Here is a 22843-nt window from a genome sequence, read left to right as displayed (position 1 = left end):
GCCAGGTGGCACAACGGTCAGGGAAGCCTGGGCACCGCAGCCCAGGGCCCCAGGGAGCCAGGGCGGGGACATCCACAGGAGGCGGCCGTGTGCCACGGCACACACTTCCCCCTCTCTAGGCCTCAGTTTCCCCATTCGGGAAGAGGAGGTGTGATTCGGTTATATCAATGGCCCGTTCCTGCTGCGGCGGGCTAGGATTCTGGAGGGGGAAAGACAAGGGTGAGGGTCTCAAGCTTAGGAGGTTTCAGACCCACACCTACAGCTGAGCTTAAAGGACCTTTACCCACACACCCTAAAAACGATTCACTCAGCACCTAACTTGCGCCAGGAGTGTTCACGGGGCTGGCCCCGCTGGAAGGCGATCGATAAATGATTCTGAACCCCGGGCTGCAGTGTAAGGTTGTTCAGGTTGCTGGCTGCACAAAGCCGCTCCTCCTCGCCCAGCCCACCCACAGACACACATATCCAGGGGGCCTGCGGGAAGAGCTATGGTTAGAGCAGGAGCTATGGTTAGAGCAGGAGAGGACCCGAATGCTCGCTGGAGGCCCTCCAGCCTCAGCTGACCCCGATCCCTCAGGGCCCAGCACCAGAGTCTATGCCCATTGTACCCGCTGCTGCTCCAGGAACACGGTGCGGAACTTCCAGAAGCAGTCAGTCCGTGGAACTCCAGCCAGGGCATGCCCCCAGCCTGCCATGCGTTCAGCGGCTCTAACAGCAAGTCCTGGCCCAGAAGTCCACCGGGCTGCACCGGTACCGAGGGGGTGAGGACGGCGGGGGGCGGGGCTCACCTTGGCCTTGCGCAGCAGCTGCTGGAACTCAGGCTGTGGCAAGAGACCGTGGTTCTTCACGAAGGCCGGGACCTCGGGGGGCCGCTGGCTCTCATAGTACACCGTGCCGTGGATCTCCATGTACTTGTTCAGGATGCCCAGAAACTTGTCCTTCCCCTGGAAGAGGAGGGTTGGACGTGGGAACCTCTCCCCAAATGCGGAAGGCAGAGCCGTCCAAAGAGACACCCCTGGTCTGGAAGCCAGCAACTGCGGAGCCGTCAGCCAGCTGCGTGACCTCGGGCAAGGCCCCTCCCCTCTCTGGTCCCCATTTTCTTCATGTGTGAGCTGCAGAACTTGCACTAGACCAGAGAGGCTGCGGGACTATTTTTAGCCACGGAAGTGTTTCCTCTGCAAGGAAACCGTATAGGGACTCACATTTAAATACACCCAAATGAGGCCGCTTCGCCTCCCCGGAAACCCCTGATGACCTCTAAGAACATCTGAGGAGCTGCGGGGCCAAGGTCATCTCATCCCTCCTTCTCTGTCTCCCTCCATCCTCCACCCATCGTCCATCCATCCACGGAGCACATTTTTATGGAGCACTTGCTATGTGTTGGCACTGAGCTCAGGCAGGGCCTTCGTCCCCAAGGAGGACACCCGTGAGTGAACGCCCGCAAACTAGCAAAGGCTCAGCCCCTCCAGACGCGAGTCCCAGCTCCAGGCTCTGCTTTCGATGTGGAAACAGGCCCAGCCTGGGGGGAGGGGGACAGCAGGAAGCAGGGCACAGAGGAGGAGATAACAGCTCAGCCACCAGGCACCCGTCGGACCCCATGGCCGGGGCCCTGAGCCGGGAGGTATGGGCAACGTAGGATCTCATCAGGAGTTAAGATTGGGATCTGCCCCTGGGTTGTACTTCTTGGGGGCTTCTGAGACTCACAGAAGAGAGGAAAGGAGAAGCTGAGAACAGAGGAACTTCGCGATCATAGAGACGGCGGGGCCAGGGAGGGGTTTTGTTCAGGGAGGGCAGGTCCTCAGCAGGCCAACAGGCCGGAAAAGAGAAGGCAGGTTCTCTCTGTCCCGCTGGCTAGCCATGAGGCCAGACAGCAAGGAGCTTCAGCCCAGGTTTTGTCTTGTAAACCGCGGCTCTTGAAGAAAGTTATCAGTGGACATCAAGATAATGAACAGTTCACGTTTTGAGACTCCAAACTGCACACGTTTTTCGTAAAAAAGCCTTCCTCGGGGCGCCTGGGTGGCGCAGTCGGTGAAGCGTCCGACTTCAGCTCAGGTCACGATCTCGCGGTCCAGGAGTTCGAGCCCCGCGTCGGGCTCTGGGCTGATGGCTCGGAGCCTGGAGCCTGTTTCCGATTCTGCGTCTCCCTCTCTCTCTGCCCCTCCCCCGTTCATGCTCTGTCTCTCTCTGTCCCAAAAATAAATAAACCTTGAAAAAAAAAAATTAAAAAAAAAAAAAAAAGCCTTCCTCTCCGGGTAATGGTATAGTAGGTGAAGCATATCAGCCCTGCCTCTGAGAACGACCAGGAAAGATGTGGACGTACAAAACCTTGTGCGAAGGTGGTGAAAATCTAACAAAGCGTGAAGAATTACAAGGCCAAGATTTGAGAGAAGGGCAGGAGACTGTTGAGGTCGCTGCTGAGACCAGGCTTCCCCCACAGGGGCACCTGCTGATTCCAGAGTCAGCAGCAAGGAGGCTTGAGCAGAGCTTCTGGTCACCTTGCAGAGCTGGGGGACAAGTCAGAGTTCGGGGTCTGCCGAGTTGGGTGGCGGTGGGGCGGGGGGGGGGGCTGATGGAAACTCCTCCCTTCGGATTGGAATTCTGAGGAATTACACGCTGGTAGAAAGGGTGGGCCGGAACTAGAGCAGCCCCTACAGGAGCTGAATCTGTCTTAAATAGTCTCGAGCACTCTCACTGATCTGAGATTGCTGGGGCCCCAGCCACAAGCCAAGAGTGTCTGGAAGAAGACGGCATCGTCCTTGACCTCGAGTTATTTCTACAATTTTTTTATATTCATTTTCCGGAATGAAGAAGGAGGAGGAGGAGGGGGAAGGAGGAGGAGGAGGAGGAGGACCACCACAGCACTACCACCACCAATGAAATCCCAGTCAAAACCCCAGCAGGCTTAAGGGGCGCCTGGGTGGCGCAGTCGGTTGAGCGTCCGACTTCAGCCAGGTCACGATCTCGCGGTCCGTGAGTTCGAGCCCCGCGTCAGGCTCTGGGCTGATGGCTCAGAGCCTGGAGCCTGTTTCCGATTCTGTGTCTCCCTCTCTCTCTGCCCCTTCCCCGTTCATGCTCTGTCTCTCTCTGTCCCAAAAATAAATAAACGTTGAAAAAAAAAAATTAAAAAAAAAAAAAAACCCCCAGCAGGCTTAGAAGAAACAACTTGACAAGAGAAGAAAGCAGGCAGACTTACATCACCTGATTTCAAGACTTATTGTAAAAGTACGCTAGTTAAGGCCGTGTGCTGTTGGCGTCAAGACAGATCAATGGGATAGAACAGAGAGTACAGAAATAGACCCGCACGCGCATGGCCAATTGATTTTTGGCAAAGGCACAAAGACATTTCAGGGGAGGAAGGATCGTGTCTTCAGCCAATGGTCACGGAACGTTGCGCGTCCACGTGCGAAAGAAGAAAACGAATTAGAAGTTTAATCTGCCCTTCGCATCATACACAAAAGTTAATTCACGACGGGTCATAGACTTAAATGTAAAACCTAAAACTATCAAACACTGGGGAAGACCCCTTGTGACCTTGGGTTAGGCAAAGATTTCTTAGATACGACACCAGAAGCACAAGCCATAAAACGCTGGACTTCGTTAAAATAAAGAACTTTGTGGGGCGCCTGGGTGGCTCAGTCGGTTGAGCGTCCGACTTCAGCTCAGGTCACGATCTCACGGTCCGTGAGTTCGAGCCCCGCGTCGGGCTCTGTGCTGATGGCTCAGAGCCTGGAGCCTGCTTCCGATTCTGTGTCTCCCTCTCTCTCTGCCCCTCCCCCGTTCATGCTCTCTCTCTGTCTCAAAAATAAATAAACGTTAAAAAAATAATAAATAAAAAAATAAAGAACTTTGCTCTCTGGAGAAGGAAGACAAGCCTCAGACAGAAAATATTTGCCAAGCATGTATTTGATATGGGACCTCTATTCAGAACGTGTAAAGAACTTTAACAACTCAATGATAAAACAAACAACCCAATTCTTTAAATGGACAGACTTTGAAAAGACCCCCAAAAGGATACAGGGAGGACAAATAGGGCCGCAAAAATATCTTCGCCATCATCAGATGTAGGGGACTACAAGCGGAAACTGTACGATATCATTGCACATCTGTCAGAATGGCTCAAATGGAAAAGACCGGCCATGGAAGTATTGACGAATTTGCAAAGGAACCGAACTCTCACACGTTGCCGGTAGAATCGTAAAATAGTACGACCACTGCTCCCCACGGCTCCGAAAACGTTCAACGTAGTTCTACTGTTACGATTCAGCCAATTCACGCCTAGGGATCTACCCAAGGGAAATGAAAGGATATGTCCGTACAGACGTTTGTACGTGGATGTTCATAACAGCTCTGCTTGTAACGGCCAAATACTGAAAACGACCCCAACGTCCACTAACAGGTGAACACACACAGAATATGGGCTGGGTACCTCCATACAATGGAACACTATTCAGCCATAAAGAGGAAACAATTATTGATACATGCGATAACACGGGTGAATCTTGACATAATTATACTTGGTGAGAAAACCCAGACGAAAAACTGAGCATATACCAGAGGAGCCCATTTATATAAAATCATAGAAAGTGAGATCACCACTAACCTGTGGTGACAGAAAGCAACTCACGGGCTGTCTGGCAGGGAGGAGGGGACAGGCAGGAGGAAGGGAACCTGGGTGACAGAGGCACTATCCTGATTGTGGCGATGGTTTCACACGTATATACACGTATGTCGAGACTATCCATTTGAAACGTGTGGTGGACTGCACGTCCAGGCTCAGTAAAGCCTGTTAAAGATAGATTCAAAAAATTTTTTTTACTGTTTATTTATTTTTGAGAGAGAGAGAGAAACAGTGCAAATGGGGCGGGGGCAGAGAGAGGAGGGAGACACAGAATCGGAAGCAGGCTCCAGGCTCCGAGCTGTCAGCACAAAGCCCGATGCAGGGCTCGAACTCATAGACTGACATCATGACCTGAGCCGAAATCAGACACTTCACCAACTGAGCCACCCAGGCATCCCAAAAATAGATTTTTAAAGAAAAAATTTAAACACCTTGATTTTTAGAAGAATCGGGTGCATGACAATATGATCAAAACCCAAGAGAAAGAGACAATAAAAAGAGACCCATAGAAGCTCTAGAAGCTGGAGTTACCAGATACAGACCTCAAGATAAGTCTGCTGAATGTAGTCAAGGCAATAGAAGACAAGGTTTGAAACCAAATGGAAATATTAGAAGTGAGAAATATAGCAGCTGAAATTAGGAACTGAATGGATGGATTTCACCGCAGATTGGACCCAGCTGAAGAGAGAATTCGTTTAGTGAAAGAACAGAAGGAAACATCCAGAAGGAAACACACCGCAAGGGTGGAGATTACAGAAAGGAATGTAAGAGACAAAGAGGCTATGTATGTGGAAATAGAGACCCAGAAGCAAAGGAGAGAGAGAGAGAGAGAGAGAGGCAGAAGCAATACTTAGAGAGATAACTAACTGAAAATCTTCTAAGACGAACGACAGATCAAACCACAAATTCAAGAGCTCTATAAACACCATGTAGGATAAATCAAGAGAAAGCCACAACGAGGCACACCATAGTAAGTCTACTGGAAACCAAACACACAGAGGTCGTAAAAGTGACCAAAGGAGGACAACAGTTTACCTTTATTCTTTTTTAATGTTTATTTATTTTTGAGAAAGAGAGAGAGAGAGAGTGCGAGCAGGGGAGGGGCAGAGAGAGACAGAGACACAGAATCTGAAACAGGCTCCAGTCTCCGAGCTGTCAGCACAGAGCCCAACGTGGGGCCTGAACTCAAGAGCTGTGAGATCACGACCTGAACCGAAGTTGGATGCTCAACCGACTGAGCCACCCAGGCACCCCCTTTCTTTTTTTTTTTTAATTTTTAAATAAATTATATATATTTTAAATGTTTATTTAGTTTTGAGACAGAGACAGAGTGTGAACAGGGGAGGGGCAGAGAGAGAGGGAGACGCAGAATCTGAAGCAGGCTCCAGGCTCTGAGCTGTCAGCACAGAACCCGACGCGGGGCTCGAACCTACGAACCGCGAGATCATGACCTGAGCCAAGTCAGATGCTTAACCGAATGAGTCACCCAGGCGCCCATGACAGATTACCAATAAAGGAATGGCAAGGCTCACAGAAAGGACAGAAGCCAGAAGACAGTATTTTCGTAATGCTGAAAGAAAATAACCACCAAGCTAGAATTCTGTACACAGCGAACATATCCTCTAGGAATAAGGGTGAAGTAAAGGCATTTTCAGGGAATTAAAATCAGAGCACCTACATTGGGGGGATGTAATTAAACACTTCAATGTTCTTTTATTATCTAATAAAAGGTAAAGGTACTGACTTATACTAGACTGTGATAAGTCAAGGATGCATGTTATCATCTTTACAGCAGGCACTACGAGACTAGGAGAGAGTATGAGTCAGCTAAGAGGGCGTGAGTTTCAAAACACAGATCGGTGTAAAAGAAGACAAGAAATGAGAGGGGAAAGAACGTGGAACAGGAAAGAAAAAGAAATAGAAGTCAGTTAGTGAAATGGTAGCTCCAAAGCCAAATATATCAGAAATCACACTAAATATAAAAGGACTACGTCTCGTAAAACTAAATATGCTCACAGAAGGAGAAGCAAACCATGAATGTAAAGTGTAGAGAGAATGTCTCTACACCCCCATCAATTTCCTCATTCTGTCGCAGGAGGCAGCTGTTAGAACGGTTTCTTGTGTACCTTTTCAGATCTTTGATGCACTCAAAGCATAGTTACATTTTCCTTAAAACACATGCACAAACGGTTCACGTTATATATATTGTTCAGCAGCCTTTTTTCACCCGTACACACACGTATTTATGTATGTATGCACGTGTATACGCATGTATGTGTCGTGAATGTGCATTATGTATGTGTGTATAATGCGTGTGTGTGTTATGCATGTGCGTGTGCACGCATGCATGTAAACTTTATTTTTAAAAAATTTTAAATATTTATTTTTGAGAGAGAGAGAGACAGAGAGGGTGAGCAGGGGAGGGGCAGAGAGAGAGAGGGAGACACAGAATCCGAAACAGGCTCTAGGCTCTGAGCTGTCAGCACAGAACCCGACGCGGAGCTCGAACCCACGAACCGCGAGATCATGACCTGAGCCAAAGTTGGACACTTAACCGACTAAGCCACCCAGGCACCCCTGTTTTGTCTCTTAAAGTCCTCATATGAGTGAAGTCATATGATATTTGCCCTTCTCTGACTAATTTCGCTTAACATAATACCCTCTAGTTCCATCCACATAGTTGCAAATGGCAAGATTTCATTCTTTTTGATTGCCGAGTAATACTCCATTGCATATATATATACACCACATCTTTATCCATTCATCCATCGGTGGACATTTGGGCTCTTGCCATACTTTGGCTATTGTCGATAGCACTGCTATAAACATGGGGGTGCATGTGCCCCTTCAAAACAGCACACCTGTATCCCGTGGATAAATGCCTAGTAGTGCAATTGCTGGGTCATAGGGTAGTTCAATTTTTAGTTTTTTGAGGAACCTCCATACTGTTTTCCAGAGTGGCTGCACCAGCTTGCATTCCCATCAGCGGTGCGAAAGAGATCCTCTCTCTCTGCATCCTCGCCAACATCTGTTGTTGCCTGAATTGTTAATGTGAGCCATTCTGACAGGTGTGAGGTGGTATCTCATTGTGGTTTTGATTTGTATTTCCCTGATGATGAGTGATGTTGAGCATCTTCTCATGTGTCGGTTGGCCATCCGGATGTCTTCTTTGCAGAAGTGTCTGTTCACGTCTTTTGCCCATTTCTTCACTGGATTCTTTGTGTTTTTGGTGTTGAATTTGATAAGCTCTTTAGAGATTTTGGATACCAACCCTTTATCTGATATGTCGTTTGCAACTATCTTCTCCCATTCCGTCGGTTGCCTTTTAGTTTTGCTGATGATTTCCTTCACTGTGCAGTAGCTTTTTATTTAGACGAGGTCCCAATAGTTCATTTTTGCTTTTGTTTCCCTTGCCTCTGGAGATGTGTTGACTGAGAAGCTGCTGCAGCCGAGGTCAAAGAGGTTTTTGCCTGCTTTGTCCTCGAGGATTTTGATGGCTTCCTGTCTTACGTTAGGGCTTTCATCCGTTTTGAGTTTATTTTTGTGTGTGGTCTAAGAAAGTGGTCCAGGTTCATTTTTCTGCATGTCGCTGTCCAGTCTTCCCAGCACCACTTGCTGAAGAGACTGTCTTTATTCCATTGAATATTCTTTCCTGTTTTTTCAAAGATCAGTTGGCCATACATTTGTGGGTCCATTTCTGGTTTCCCTATTCTGTTCCATTGATCTGAGTGTCTGTTTTTGTGCCAGAATGTGGAGATTATTTAAAAAATAAAATCTTGGGGCGCCTGGGTGGCGCAGTCGGTGAAGCGTCCGACTTCAGCCAGGTCACGATCTCGCGGTCCGTGAGTTCGAGCCCCGCGTCAGGCTCTGGGCTGATGGCTCGGAGCCTGGAGCCTGTTTCCGATTCTGTGTCTCCCTCTCTCTCTGCCCCTCCCCCGTTCATGCTCTGTCTCTCTCTGTCCCAAAAATAAATAAAAAACGTTGAAAAAAAAATTTTAAAAATAAAATCTTAAGGGGCACCTGGGTGGCTCAGTCAGTTTAGCATCCGACGCAGGCTCAGGTCATGATCTCACGGTTCATGGGTTCAAGCCCCGTGTCCAGCTCTGCACTGACAGCTCAGAGCCTGAAGCCTGCTTCGAATGCTGTGTCTCCCACTCTCTCTGCCCCTCCCCCACTCACACTCTCTGTCTCTGTCTCTCTCCCTCTCAAAAAAAAAAAAAACATAAAAAATTCTAAGCAAATAAAATAAAAAAAAAAAATCCTAAAACTACATTTCCTCTTAATACATGAAGGTCCTCTGATATTCCTTTATTCTACAGTTTCTGTGATCCTATTTCATTTTAAAAGGCTATTTGAGACTCTCTAAGTTAGAAAAAGACAGATACGGCATGACCTCCCTTATATGTGGAATCTAAAAGAAGGGAGCTCATAGAAATGGTGGCTGCTGGGGGCTGGGGGTGCAAAAGCGGGGAGAGGCTGGTCAAAGGAACAAGCTTTCAGCTGGAGGACGCGCGAGTTCGGGGACCTAATGAACAGCGTGGCGACTGTGGTTAATAATACTGTAGGGTGCACTTGCCATTTGCTGCGAGAACGGATCTTAAGTGCTCCTCCCACACGCACGCGCACACACACACACACAGATGACTATGTGGGGTGAAGGTGTGTTAATCAGCCTGATCGTGGCGTTCCTTTCGCAATACACGTGTATGTCAAGCCATCGTGTTGTACAACCTAAGAACCATACACTTTTCCCTTGTCAATTATTCCTCAGGAAAGCCGAGCAAAAAATCTCCAGAGCTCTGGGTTAACTTCGCGATTTATCCATGGGTCCCAACCTGCCGTCTGAAAAGGCCCCCCAGACGGGCCTTCTGATAACTGGCCTGTTTCCTCCAGCGGCAAGGGCAGGCCTAGCTTCTGCCCCTCTTCCACCCACCCCTGCCCTACTCCTGCTCCCTGGGCTACACGCTCTCACAAAATAGCACCCGGGTCTGAGCCACAAGCCCTGTTTTCTGGGCACCCACATAAGACGGGCCCCTGGTACAAAATTCACCCAAGGCCTCGCCCTGATCCCGGCTGCTGCTCCCGTGAGGAGGTGAGGGCCTCAGTCTCCCCCGTCCCGCACTCCTGTGCCACCTGTCCTCCTGAACCCTGGGTGGCGACTGTCCCGGGATGCTCCTTTCATGCTGGTCATCAAGCCACCTCCGGCTTCCCCCAGCCACAGAGACCAGAGCAAAGATGTCTTTTTTGGGAGGCAGCTTCTTTGAGGTCCCTTGCAGAACAGTGTCGCTCCCGGCTATCACAGAGACGCCTGAGCTACAGATAAAGCCTTTCTCTTCCCAGACTTCATAACCTCTCATCTCTTGGGGCAGCTCTTTGGCAGTGTTGTTCTGGCAGAAGCAGATGCGGCCGGTGCTACCCCGAGCGCCCCGTGGCAGCTTGCTCATTTGGCATCACATGAGAATGACCTCCATCCCTCCCCCTACACCCTGTGGGGTCGGGGGGAACTCGAGAGCACCCCCCCCCGCCAGGGGATGCCCTACTGAGAACAGAGAGGAACAGGAGGAGAGACTATGGCAAGCGGTCACCGTACCTGGAGCTGCCTCGTTGCCAGGAGGGCACAGAGAAAAGAGGAGAGAGAACAGGTCAGTGAGCAGTGAGCACATGACCTCCCGCACAGGTACCGCTTCCCCGGGGACCCCGTCCTGAAGATGGGGCTCTAATCCTTAGCCTCTCCTGCCTTCTGCACTCCTGCCTCCCACCCCGCAGCGCCCCCAAGTCAAGCCTAAGCCCCCTTGCCGGGCTCACAGTGTTTATGGATCTGTTCCTAGGGAGGGTGGCGGGTCAAGGCACAGTCCTTGATAAAGGACATCTGAGAGCGTTGCACAGCAGGGGCCGAGGGGGGCAGGTTAGCAGCCCCCAGGCTGGGTATTTTCAGTGGCAGTTAGGGACCTCTCTTTTCTGACCCATCAGTGGGGGACAGTTCTACATCCAGAGCTGGGGGGTGGGAGTTCTGGGGGGGGGGGGCCGTTCTCACCTTCCAGATACTCGCCTCCTTGCCGTATACCACAGCCATGTTGCTGGCCTTGCCGCCTCGGATGAGCTGCTTCTCCGTCTCGTTGAGCTCCTCGGACACGAAGCCCATGAAGGAGTTGTCCGGCGTGTGAGCTGCGGCCAGACCACGGGGTCAGGAAGGGGCTTGCCACACAGCCACGGACGCGCCCCGGGTCTACCTGCACGGGCCCCATCAGAGGGGGCCCCGTTAGACAGGGACGGGGGCAGGGGGCGGGTGGAGGAGGGGCAGAGCACCCATCAGTGTCCTGGCCCCGGGCCTCTCCCTCCCCAGAGCGGAGCCGTGAGCAGAGGGAACCCTGGGAGGTCCCCTTGCTCATTTGCAGACAGGCACAGCCAGGACCCTGTCCTGGTCAGAGTCCTCCCTCCCAGGTTCGCTCAGGAACCGGGGCTTTGGCTCCTCCCCTTTTCTCTCATTGGCGACACCCATCAGCAGAGCCGGTACCTGGTGGGACGCCCCACACGGCCTCCATCACTGCCGCCCTGGCCCGGGTACCATTCTCTGTCCTGGGCCACTGTGACGGCTGCCTACCCCCATTTCCGCCATTCTCGGCACTGCCTTTCAATTTTAGGTCCTGAGCAATCCTTTCAAATTTAGGTCAGACCAGGTCCGTCTGCACAAAACCCTGCGGTGGCCCCAACAGCCAAAGTCTCTACGACAGTCTCCAGGGTCTGCCCCCGTGCCCTCCTCGGCAGGATCTCTCACTACCTCCTGGGACCCTGCCCGGTGTGCTCCCTCTCTCCGTGCATGCTTTGCCTACAAGACCCTGCCGACAGGTCCCTCCTGGCCCTGGTCACTCTCTGTCCCTTACCCTGCACTTGCTGACCCAAACATGACATTATACATCAAATGGATCGTTTATCGGTGTCAGAATGTAAGCCCCGTGAGGGCAGGGGCTCTGCTCGGCTCACCTCGCTGTCCCCGGCACCTGGGAGGGGGAGCCTGGCGCGCTGGCTCATGAGCGCGTGGGCACATCCTGACTTCCCCCACCTCCAGCCGTTTCCTCTGCCTGGAGCGCCTTCTTCTCCTGACGTGGATGAGAAAATGCTCTCCGGCCTCAGGGCCCCACTCATATGCCACCTCCTCCTCTGGGCTCCGGTGCCCCTCTCTTTGCGGCCCCGCCCCCGTGGTTCTGCCTCTGCTACGGTACAGCCCACACTCTGACCTACTCCCTTGTCCCCAGAACCCAGCGCACCGGGGGGGCAGGGAATGCACTTCAGCCTCTCTCGCTGTTCCACGGTAGTGCTACTTAGCTCTGTCTGCCTCAGCACCCGTGCCACGGATTCGCAAGGCACAGGGTCCCTCCCATCGTGTTCAGGACCTTGGACAGAACATTTGTTGAGCCCAGTGACATCCACTCCGCCTTCCGGGGTGGGAGGGGCTGCGGCGAGCAGGTTGGCAGAGACCGCGCGTCCTCGATTTCCCAGAACAGCCCTGGCCCAAAGATGCCATTTCTTCATCCCGCGAGCGTGTTTTCACATTTTAGCATTTCTGACACGGAGCTGTATACTTCGATCCAATGTATCGATTTCACGTCCTATTTCTACCCACAAACCGTCACAATCAATGTCTGGAGCACCGTAGAGGGAAAGGTTTCCTGCCTAAGTGCCCCCAGAAAGCTCGTGGATTCTTGGGTCTGAAACTCCAGCTGTAAGGAAGGGCCTTTGCTGACCCCAGGACAAAATGATCTTTCTTCTAGAGCTTCCGGAGCATAAGGAGGGGCCCCGGAAGCCTGGAGTTATTTCTGTGATGGTCAGGATGCGGGCAGCAATCCTGTTTGAGGAGGCTCCACCCAGATTGGAAAGCGGGGGGGTGGGGGGGGGGCCCAGGAGGACAGACCAGACCCTCTCTCCCCAGTTGGCCCGCCCAGCCCCATCTCCCTCCCTCTGGCCCCACCTGCTTCCCCCCACCGACACCCCAGGCCTCCCTCCTGATTGCCATTTCCTCCCCACTCACCCAGCCGAAGAATCCCCCATTCTACCAACCCTGCCCAGTTGGCAAACTAGTGGGACAGGGAAGTGTCCAATCAATTAGAGCAACAGAGACCAAGAGCCAAGAGCTCGTGGGGGCAGGGGCAAGGGTGAGCCCAGAGAGGCAGCCACCCTGGGGACACCGCCTGGCTAGATGCGGAAATGAGTCTGCTCATGAATCCTGCCCTGGACCCGCCAACTCTCTCTTCCTTTTTTGTTCTGTTTCTTTAATGTATTCACTCAATTAACATTTTCCGAGGACCCTGATAGGCTCCAGGGAGATAAATCAGTCCGTGGCCCCCCTTCTGAGCGGTTCATAATCTATCAGGGAGAGATCAGTGTATGAGCAAGTAACTCTAATATACTTCAATAAACGCTTTTGTAGAAATGGGTTTAAAAGTTATAAAAACAGGGGCGCCTGGGTGGCTCGGTCAGTCAGGTGTCCGACTTTGGCTCAGGTCACGACCTCACAGTTTGAGTTCAAGCCCCGTGTCGGGCTCTGTGCTGACAGCGCGGAGCCTGGAGCCTGCTTCGGATTCTGTGTCTCCCTCTCTCTCTAATCCTCCCCTGCTCGTGCTCTGTCTCTGTCTCTCGAAAATACATAGTAAAACGTTACAAAATTTTTTTTAATTAATAAAATAAGTTATAAAAACAGGTGAATATATTGCACCCACATAAGATGAAAGAAATCAGTGGAAGTGATAATAAATAAAGGAGGCATTTGAGTTGGGGTTTTAGAGGATGAGTAGGAGTTCTCCAGGTTTGGAACTCCATATCCAGCGGGCCCCACCCCACATAAATCCTCCATTTTTTCAGTGTAGATTATTGCAGAAGCCTCTTAACCCATATCCTGCTTCCCCCTCTCCTCTACCACTGCCCCTTACCACTATCCCCACCTCCTTTCCCTCCGGAGTCTGGTCCCCACAGAGCCATGTGGCCTCAGACCTCCGGGCCTCAGTTTCCTCCTCTGGGCTCCAAGGAACCATCCCACCTTCCCAACCTTCTGGGATCCAATCAAGCCATCACCTATGTGCCGAGAAATTGCATCTGCCACTAATGTGTCCTAGAACCTGGAGATGAAGACAAAAAAGGACCCTAAGCGCCCCAAAGAGGCGCATTAATTTGACAGACGAAATAAATAGCGGATACTTTACTTCTACGCAAGTTCCTGGGACCCTGCTCGGAACCTAGTTTGCTCTGAATTTAGACACAGCCTAACAAAGGTGCTTATCTGGCTTTCCAACCCAGAGCCTTCAAAGAGCCACAAATTAGCTGTGCAAGACGCTGCTGGAGGCAGCTACACTGACAACAATTAAACGTGACAGCTGATAGCTGCCCAATGAGGAGAAAAAGCACCACATCAAACAGTGACAGCAGAAGGGGCCACTTAGCAAGGGGACCCAGCTCCGCACGCCTCTGCCAACCCCGAAGGTTGGCAGGCTCGTGCGCGCCAGAGCCAGAGAGAATTGACCCTTCGTTGTCAAGAAAAGATTAAATTATCTTCGCCACGCTGCAGGTAAGAGGGCAGGTCAGCGTGTGTATATATTTTAGAGTCTCATTAAAAATAGCTCTAAGGCTGAGCTCTAACCGCACTCCTTGCCTGGCACCCACTGTCAGAGGGTTTCCACAGGGACCCCAGCCCCCAGGGTTACTTCCCATTATCCCCAATGCTGGAGACTACTGGAACCTTCCAGAACCTTCCAGAACCTTCCACTTCTTTCCACATCTGCCTTCACTTCATCTGGTCCCTCCACTTAGAAGAGCCTGCCTGTCCTGCCCCTTCGCCACCCCCTAGAGCTCCCCAGTGCACTTTTGGCCTCTCTTTCAACGTTTATTTATTTTGGGGACAGAGAGAGACAGAGCATGAACGGGGGAGGGGCAGAGAGAGAGGGAGACACAGAATCGGAAACAGGCTCCAGGCTCTGAGCCATCAGCCCAGAGCCCGACGCGGGGCTCGAACTCACGGACCGCGAGATTGTGACCTGGCTGAAGTCGGACGCTTAACCGACTGCGCCACCCAGGCGCCCCTGGCCTCTCTTTCTACAAGGTCACTGAATCCTCGTTGTTCTGGAACGTGTGCTCAGCATCTCTCTGAGAGCAGCCTGTGATTCTGGAGGCAAAGGCCACTTCCTCCGTGTTGGAAAGGTCACCACGTTTCTCCCAAGCCAGGCTGGAAGCCCCCACCCCCGCCCTTCCCTCCAGGCTGCTCCCTCCGCGCTGCCTGCTCCCCAGACACCACAAGACACTTCCTGTCTGGGTCACACATTTGCTGAAGGGGGAACAAGGCTTTCCTGGGGCAGGCAGGTGCCTGGGCCTGCCCTGCTCCCACACTGGCCCAGGGGAGGAAAGCCAGGGAGGAATAGGGGACCCTGCTCCTCCCATGCATCCCTGAGAGCCACGAGGAGGCCCCAACTGCCCCTGACCGCCCCCCGCTCCCACCACCACAGCCTGTGCCCGGGACACTCACGGAACATGGTCATGAACTGCTTGGGGTTGAGGTTCCAGTAGCCCCAGTTGGTCCGGTATCCGTGCAACGTGGCGTATTCCTCATGGTTGTATGCGGGTTCTGTCCCGAAGGTGTCAATGACCCGGATTCGGCATCTGCTCCCCGCCCCGGGGGTGGGGGGGTGGGTACCAGGAACCAGGGTCAGCCACCTCCTGTGTCTCCCTGGGCTGGATTGCCCCAGCAGGGGCACTGTAACCAGCCAGTGGCCGGGTGCTACTGCAACTGTGGTCAGAGCTTGGGCTCAGACACTACCTAGCTGTGTGACCCCAGGCAAGCGCCTTAACCTCTCTGGGTGAGCTCCACCATTGGTCAAGTGAGGATAACAAAAGCCCACCTGTCCCAGGGTTGTGTGAACCATAGACCACTCAGTCAGGAACTGTTCGTTATTTCGGCTACCCCAAGGGAGCCTAGTGGCGGGGGGGGGGCGGGGGGTCCTGCCTGGTTGGGGGGGGGTCACCTGTAGGATTTGCACTTTCCTGAGCAGGGAGCAGCAGTCATTCGAGTACACAGCCCCCCTGCTCAGGAGCCTGACACCCCCAGGATGCGCCTGGCCTGCCTGGGCTGCGATGCAGAGGGCAGGGCCCGGGGGGACCAGCCACTACCATTATCCCGAATATTGGAGCCTACTGGAACCTTCCAGAACCGTCCAGTTCTTTCCACATCTGGGGAAGGCAATGCCAGCTTGGCCACTTCAGGTACACCTCCCAGCCGGGCGGAGGCTCTGTCTCGGCCCCAAAACCTCCCCCTCTGTCCGTCCCACCCCTGGGCGTGGGCACCGGAAGGAAACTGCTGAGACTCAGACACCCCTCCAGGAAGCTCCCTCACCCCGCTTCCTTCCCGGTGACCCAGAATTGTCCACAAACTGCTGAGGTCGGCACTATTCCCCCAGAGGAGGGGCCGGGGGTGGGAGGCAGCGGCACCGAGCGCATGAAGAACACGCATTAATAATAAAAGCAATAACAGTGCCTGTCACTTTTTTTTTCCCTAATAAAATCATGCGGGACAGTCAATGGGACTGGAGCAAATGTAATAAATAGCAGGGCTCTCGGTGCTAAATTAAACCCAGTATCCCGCTGGCTGCAGAGACGGGAGCCGGTAGCCGGAGCGACGGCGTTGGCCTTCGCCCCAAACCCAGGGGAGTGGGGTGGAGGGAGGGCGGAGGAGGGGGTGCTGAGCTCCCACAAGCCGAGGTCGTGGCCCCCCTGGAGTGTGCCACTCCATCTACTCCTCCCCGCGATTCGATTCCCCTGCCCACCCCATCCAGGTCACCTCTGAGCCCCGCCCCCAGGCTGCCCTGCAGCAGAGGGGCAGTGAAGGGAGCCCCCCACTCCGAGTATTAATTGAGGAAGCAGGGGGGTGGGGCAGAGCTCCTCCAAGAAGGCCAGTGGTTGGGGGAGGGGAGACAGAGGCAGGGCGGGGCTTCCCCCGACCGACAGCGACCGACCGCGTGGTCCAGGGACAAGGCAGTCCCCCCACCCTGGGGCCAGTGTCGGCACCACCCGCCGGAGCTCGCCCACCTGTACTTCCTGAAGGATAATCCCATATGCTGCTTCATCTGCTGTAGGCCGTGGTAGTCGGTGTAGATGAGGTCAAAAGGCAGGGGCATGGTGAGCGGGCAGTTCCCCCGGCCTGGCGGCACCCCTAAGTTACTGAGAGAAGAGCCCCTCAGAGCCTGAGCCCCAAGAGGGGCCCACAGGCAGCAGACCCCCACCTTCCCAACCAGCCTCGAGTCTGGGGCACCTGGACCCCCCCCCCCAGTTCTTACAGCCCAGGATAAACGGGGGGGGGGGGCACCGTAAAGGAAAGCGAGGCTGGCACATGAGCGCTGGCAGACTTGGAAAGGAAGTGAATGGGGTGGCCATGTCCAGTCGTGTAAGTTTTCCACTGCCCAAGAGACCTCAACGAGAGGAAACAGGACTGAGATCCAACCCCGGGCTAGCTTGCCAGGCTGTGCCCCTCACCTGGGCCGCTTGCCACTCGGAAGGGGCACCTTTTGTTGATTTGCACAAATGTGCTCCCCGCAGGCCTGCGCCCGCCCAGAGGGGGCACCTTTATCTAGCGTTCACAAATCGCCATCAATGCCCACTATGGTCCTCAAGGTGTCTTCCGTGTTTGGAGCACAAGGCCCTGCCTCAGAAGATAGAATTCAGCTCTGCTGACTGGCTCCTGGCCCACAGAGATGCCCAGGCCTGCCCCCCCAGGGTCACCCAGCCTGCTAGATCATTTACACAGAAGCTTTCCTCTGGTGACCCAGTGCCAGAGCCTTTGGGTCATGTCACTGGAGCCCGGAGGACACAGCCACAGCCGCCCGTGTAAAATCTTGGCATTGGACTTCCCTGCCCACCACGCGGGAGCCCCGGCTCAGCCTGAAAACCCACCCCCCTGCAGGGGACAAGGAGGCATTTAGATCGCTCATTCAGTAAGTCTGTACTGAGCCCCTGAGCCAAGCCTGGCGTGGAAAAGCCCCCTTTTCTGTGGGGACCCCACAGCAGCCACCCACCTCCCCTGGAGTCCCACCTCCCTTGGATGCGTGGTCCAGGAGACCTCCCAGTGAGCCCCTTCAGGGATCCACATGAAGAGCAGACTCAGGCAGGGTAGGGGAGGAGCTTTGACAAGGTCACGGCTCATCGATGGCAAAAGGCCACGACTGATGAGCTCTCTGGGCACATCTCGGGCTCCTAGAGCCAATTCAAGCCAGGTGGAAAAATACCAGCCTGGACGTCTTTGCGTTCTCTTTGCTCATGCTCTGCCGGCCACCATCAGAAGCTGGGGAGCGGGGCGCTGCGTACATTGTCCCCAGCGTACGTTGTCCCCTGCGCACACTGACAGAAGCTGCGCCTTTTCAATGCCGTTTATGGTAACTGATGACAAGGCCGTGATGGAAAGGTGTCAGGGGAGGCTGTGTGTGACGGGGATTGGGGACATCAGGGGTCGGCTGTGCCCTGCAGAAAAGGGCAGCAGGAGGCGGGGTGGGGGGGGGGGTCTTTCCCTGTGCCTGCTCCCCACCAGCCGGTGCACCCCAGCCTCACCCAGCTTCCCCTGCGAAGCGTCGAGAGGAGAATGCAAAAATCGAACACCCAGTGTCTGTCTCATTTCTTATCTATATACGTAACAGTGGCCGAGGGTCCCCTCCCCGACTCGACCGGCTCCCGTGTGACTCCCCTCTCCACCTGGACCACCACACGGGACTCTCAAACCCAGGACTTCTAAGGCAGGGCAGCCTTCGTCAGCTTTTGCCGTGGTTGTTGAAATAACCCGGAATGAGCACAGACCGCAGGGGTCTGGAGCCATCACAGGAAACGGCTCCCACAGCCTGGAGACTTCATGAAATATTTGGTGGTATTTTTACGTGGGGAGCAGATTTTCGCCTTCTACTCCCCAGGATACCTCTGTCCTTTCCTTTCAAGCACGGGCTTTCTCTCGCCCTCTGCTTCCCCCCAAAAAAACTCCTCCAGTAAAACTGATGCCCCAGAAAGAAGCATCATTTTTGTGCCGGGCTGCAGCAGCTACCTAGAGAGAGACACCACCTCCCTCCCCCGATTCCCTGCGCTCAATGGGGAGCCACGGACAGAAGGACAAGACGACGACGAACCCCCTCTCCCTTCCTTGCAGAAACCAGGAAGGGGGTGGCTTCTCCTCTGCCGGGAATCGGGGCCTGGGAAAGTCAATTAACAACCCTAAAGTACAAACTGTAGGTGGGTCCGGTCGCTGCTACGGGCACCGTAAGAGGATTACTTCCCCACGTTACATTTGTGGTTGGTTTCTAGGCAACGTGTCCCTCTGTGGCCACGCGTGGTGCCAACAAAGTCACGGGGGCTTCCTTTGGTTGCCCGAACCCCGACCACAGCGGTGGCCCCTGCCCCAAACACCACGGCCGCCGAGAGGCCAGCTGAGCCGCACACAGCTCTCCCCGGGGGGAATGGCTCCGCGCTGACGTTCTAAGGCACGAGCCCTCATCATCTTTGTCCCTTGACGGGGCTGACATTTTGAACAAGGAACCATTCTGCACCGTCGCAGCTTATTAATTCATTTAAATCCTTTCATCTGGGAGATCAGACTCATTCTTCTCCTGCTCCCCTCTTTCTAGGCTAGGAAAACAGAGAGGTTTAGTAATTTAGCCAGGGTTGCACAGCCAGGAGGCTGTGAAGCTGGGACTGGGACCCAGGCAGTGGGGCTCCAGAGCCCTCCCCACCCCCCACACACTCCCACCCGCTAAGCTCTCCTGCGTCTCCAGCACGGTGGCGGATGGTTGGACCACAACGACATCCCCGAAACCCGAGCCCCGGCTGCCAGCAGAGATTGGGCTCCAGTCCCAGTTCTGTTGCTAACCTCGGGGGAGTCATAAGCCTCTAGGAATTTCGTTTTTCTCCTCGGGAAAAGACAAATAAAAATGCCTCCCTCCCAGGGTTCCTGGTAGGATCAACCGAGGCGCGGTGAGTGAGCGTTCTGCTACGGACCGTTTCTTCTTGTCAGCATCCGCCTTCTGCACTTGTGGGTCCGGCAACTCCTTCCTGAACCACACACAACCCCCTCGCTCAAGGCCCGTCGTTTCTCACCTCGCATCTTGAGGTCATCTCCTCTCTGCTCAGTGTCCCTCCAGTCTTGTCTTTCCACACTGTAAACCTGGCTCCAATCCCTCCCAGAAGACTTCTCGCTTCTCAGCCCTTGCGTCCTCCTCCTCCAGGAAGTCTTCCTTGGATGCCGCGCCCCTGTGCTCCCCCACCCCTTGCTTCAACCCCCGCCACTCTGCACTGTCCTGAGTCACCTCCTTCCAACCGGGCCCGTGAGGATAGGCCCAGGCATCTTTGAAAGACCAGAGCTGGGACAGCATCTGGCCCGATAAGCCCCTGCTGTGTTCAGGAACGAATAAACAAGCCATTGAATCCGGTGAACCCTTAGGCTGAAAATTTGGCCAAGGAAAGTCTGTCTGGAGAGAGGTGCCGGGTGAGGGGAGACAGGTGTCTCAGAGGGGTAAGAAACACCCTGCTCTTCTGAGGAGTGAGCAAGTGTCCTGGGACACCCCGGGACCCACACTAGTGGACCTGTGTGCCCTGCAAGTGCGCAAGCCATCCCGCAGGAAGGAGAGGAAGAGAGACAAGCTGGCCCAGAGACTGCAGACCGCCTCCCAGGAGGAGTTAACGCGGGGCCGCTCCGTCTCCCCGGCCCTTTCTAGAAAACAAGAGTTTTCGATTTAAAGAGACTTCACTGGAGATAAGTGTGGCTGCTCATTGCTCTGGTCACAGGGACTCAGAGCCCGCCCGGAGGACAGCGGAGAGGGTCAGCCCCGCCTGGGGGTTGGGGGAGGACTGTGGTTTCATCACTTGTCAGTTAAGTTCGCCTTTATGGGCAATTTTATGCTACGTGGTTGGTCGGAGCAAGGGTTGGTCGGTTGGGGGAGCACAGGGGCGGGGCATCCAAGGAAGACTTCCTGGAGGAGGAGGACGCAAGGGCCGGGAAGCGAGAAGTCTTCTGGGAGGGACTGGAACCGGGTTTACAGTGTAGAAAGATCTCTCTAGAATAGAGACAAGACTGGAGGGACACTGAGCGGCGAGGAATTGAAAACCGCTGCCCCCTCACAGCCTTTCAGCCAAAGGTGCCCACGGAGGCTCGGCCGGGCAACGCCACCTTCCATGCGGGCTCCTCAAAAGGCGCCTGCCCAGATGTTTCCTCGTTTCCAATGCAAGTTCCCGATTCCTCTTCGGACTTTTAGCCCGGGGCTGTGTCGGGGGTGGGGTGGCTGAGGGGAGGTCGAGGAGCCTCCCCACCCCCAGTGCACCCGTGGGGTCCCCCCCGACCCGGGTCAGTCTATTAGGGGAGGCAGCACCTCTCCATGGAGGGACACGACACCATCCACTCAGCACCTCTGGTCCGCACACTACCGTCCACAGTGCTTCGGGAGGATGGGGGAGTCTACACAGAATTGCCCAACTGGGTGCCTGGATTATATTTCTAAATGGCCCCGGGCCACCTGAGCCGGGAGCCTGGATACCGGATGAAAGGGGCACAGGGATCAAGGAATGGAGCTTTTCCACGGCTCGCCTGGTGATCCTGGGGCCCCCACACCCAAGCCGAATTAATCCACCCTGCAGGGGGGAGGGCGGTGGAGGGGTCAGGGTTTAATGGGGACAGAATTTCAGTTTGGGGAAACGAAAAAGTCCTGGGGAGGGATGGCAGTAATGGCCGTATAACCTTGTGAACGCACGTAATACTGAACCATATACTTCAAAATGGTTAGGAGAGCAAATTTTGTTATGTGTATTCTACTATAATTAAACCGTTCACACTCAAGGGACCACGCGTGCCCAGCCCCACAAGGACGTGCCGGGCCCTCTGCCTCCCAGAGGTGCCCGTGTCCCCACCTTCCCAGCTCCCCCGGACTCCCAGCTGGCTGTAAGGCAGGGGTGCAGCACATATTCGCAGGAGGGGAGACTCAGTAGGCGAAACAGAGGGGCCGGGGTGGGGGTGGGGGTGGAAACAATCTATGCCCAATTGAAAAAAAAAAAAAATCCTCAGCTGGGAATCGAAATGCTGAGCTCTGGCTCCGTGGAAAGCGCTCCTGGGTGTGAGCTCCAGCACCAACGTGCCCGGTGACCTTGCACAGACCTCAGATCGTCCTGGCGTCCGCCCCGGTCCCAGAACGTGGTGCTCGGACTGATCTCCACGATCCCTTCTGGGCTAAAAATTCTCTGGTTTTATTTCTCCCTGTGCCTTTGGTCTGTGGCTGGAAATAATCTCTCCAGGTAGTGCTTACATTCTGGAACAGACTATCCTCCCTCCCTCTCTTCTCTGTGTGGGAAGGACCTAATTAAAAAGAATTCTCACCAAGTGCTCAGAGATCTTTGGCTCCCGGTGCTAGGCGCACGCAGGTAACTTCTGCTCTTCCAGACCCATCTCATTGCTGGGAGCACACCGGCCGGGGCCGCCCAGGACTGTTCCGCCTCCCAGGGGACCTGCGATCCCTCCTACCCCATCCAGTACCTGCCTCCTGGGCACTATGGTGTTGCCCCCCTGTCTCTCTAGGTCTAGGTCCACGGCCTGTTTCTAGGGCAGGCCCCTGCCTCTTCCCAAGAGCAAAGGAGGCAGAGAGAAAGGACCCCGGAGAGTTAACAGGACATCGAATGAACTGCTTTAGAAGGGAGGTCAGGACCACCAAAGAGAAAGAATTCTATTGTTCTGCGGCGTTTTCTTCTCTGGCCCAGGACCGGCTCAAGAGCAGCTAGAACTAAAGGCAGAAAAGGAGCAAGGGCCAGAAGGTTCTAAAAGAGAAACACAGGAAGCAGCAACCCCCGCCCCGCTCCCCGCCCTGGGCATTAGGACCACTGTCCAGAGCTGATGCTTTCGTCCCCGGCACGACTTCCTATTTAAGCGAACAGCTAAGAATAGTGCCACCGCTCCCAGGAGAGCGGGATGAAACCACGGATTCCTTCCTCCAGTTCCCGGGGGGTCAGAACAGGAACACGTCACACGTCCCTCTGGCTGTTCCCTGCCTCCTTCCTTGCAGACAGGCCCCAGTTTATATAACGAATGTCTGTCTGTAAATGCACAAAGCAAGCGTCTCTCGTCTAAGCTGTGCCTTAAAGGTAGCAGGACGGTGGTTCCTAGGCCCGGCGCAGGTTATAACCACTGAGATTCCCGGATGCCCAGGCCCAGAGGGGCTGCCTCATCACTCCGGGGTGGGG

General features: G+C 54.3%; 1 protein-coding gene across 2 annotated transcripts in view; it reads right to left on the bottom strand.

Annotated features, from left to right (window-relative positions):
* Positions 1 to 22843, bottom strand: part of MGAT5B (alpha-1,6-mannosylglycoprotein 6-beta-N-acetylglucosaminyltransferase B) — a 71056-nt gene that overhangs the window by 8541 nt on the left and 39672 nt on the right. Inside the window, exons 9-13 of one of the 2 annotated variants that reach the window (XM_047833675.1) lie at positions 16682 to 16813; positions 15126 to 15259; positions 10653 to 10783; positions 10209 to 10214; positions 789 to 944 (exon numbers count right to left, since the gene is read on the bottom strand). In XM_047833675.1, the coding sequence (XP_047689631.1) occupies positions 789 to 944; positions 10209 to 10214; positions 10653 to 10783; positions 15126 to 15259; positions 16682 to 16813 (559 nt within the window). The remainder of the gene's footprint in view (positions 1 to 788; positions 945 to 10208; positions 10215 to 10652; positions 10784 to 15125; positions 15260 to 16681; positions 16814 to 22843) is intronic. The other variant, XM_047833677.1, reaches the window with a different exon arrangement.

Source organism: Prionailurus viverrinus, chromosome E1 (genome assembly GCF_022837055.1).
Source record: "Prionailurus viverrinus isolate Anna chromosome E1, UM_Priviv_1.0, whole genome shotgun sequence".
NCBI classification, from domain to species: Eukaryota; Metazoa; Chordata; class Mammalia; order Carnivora; family Felidae; genus Prionailurus; species Prionailurus viverrinus.
The sequence above is the reverse complement of the archived record's forward strand: the minus strand, read 5'-3'. Positions and strand labels throughout refer to the sequence as shown.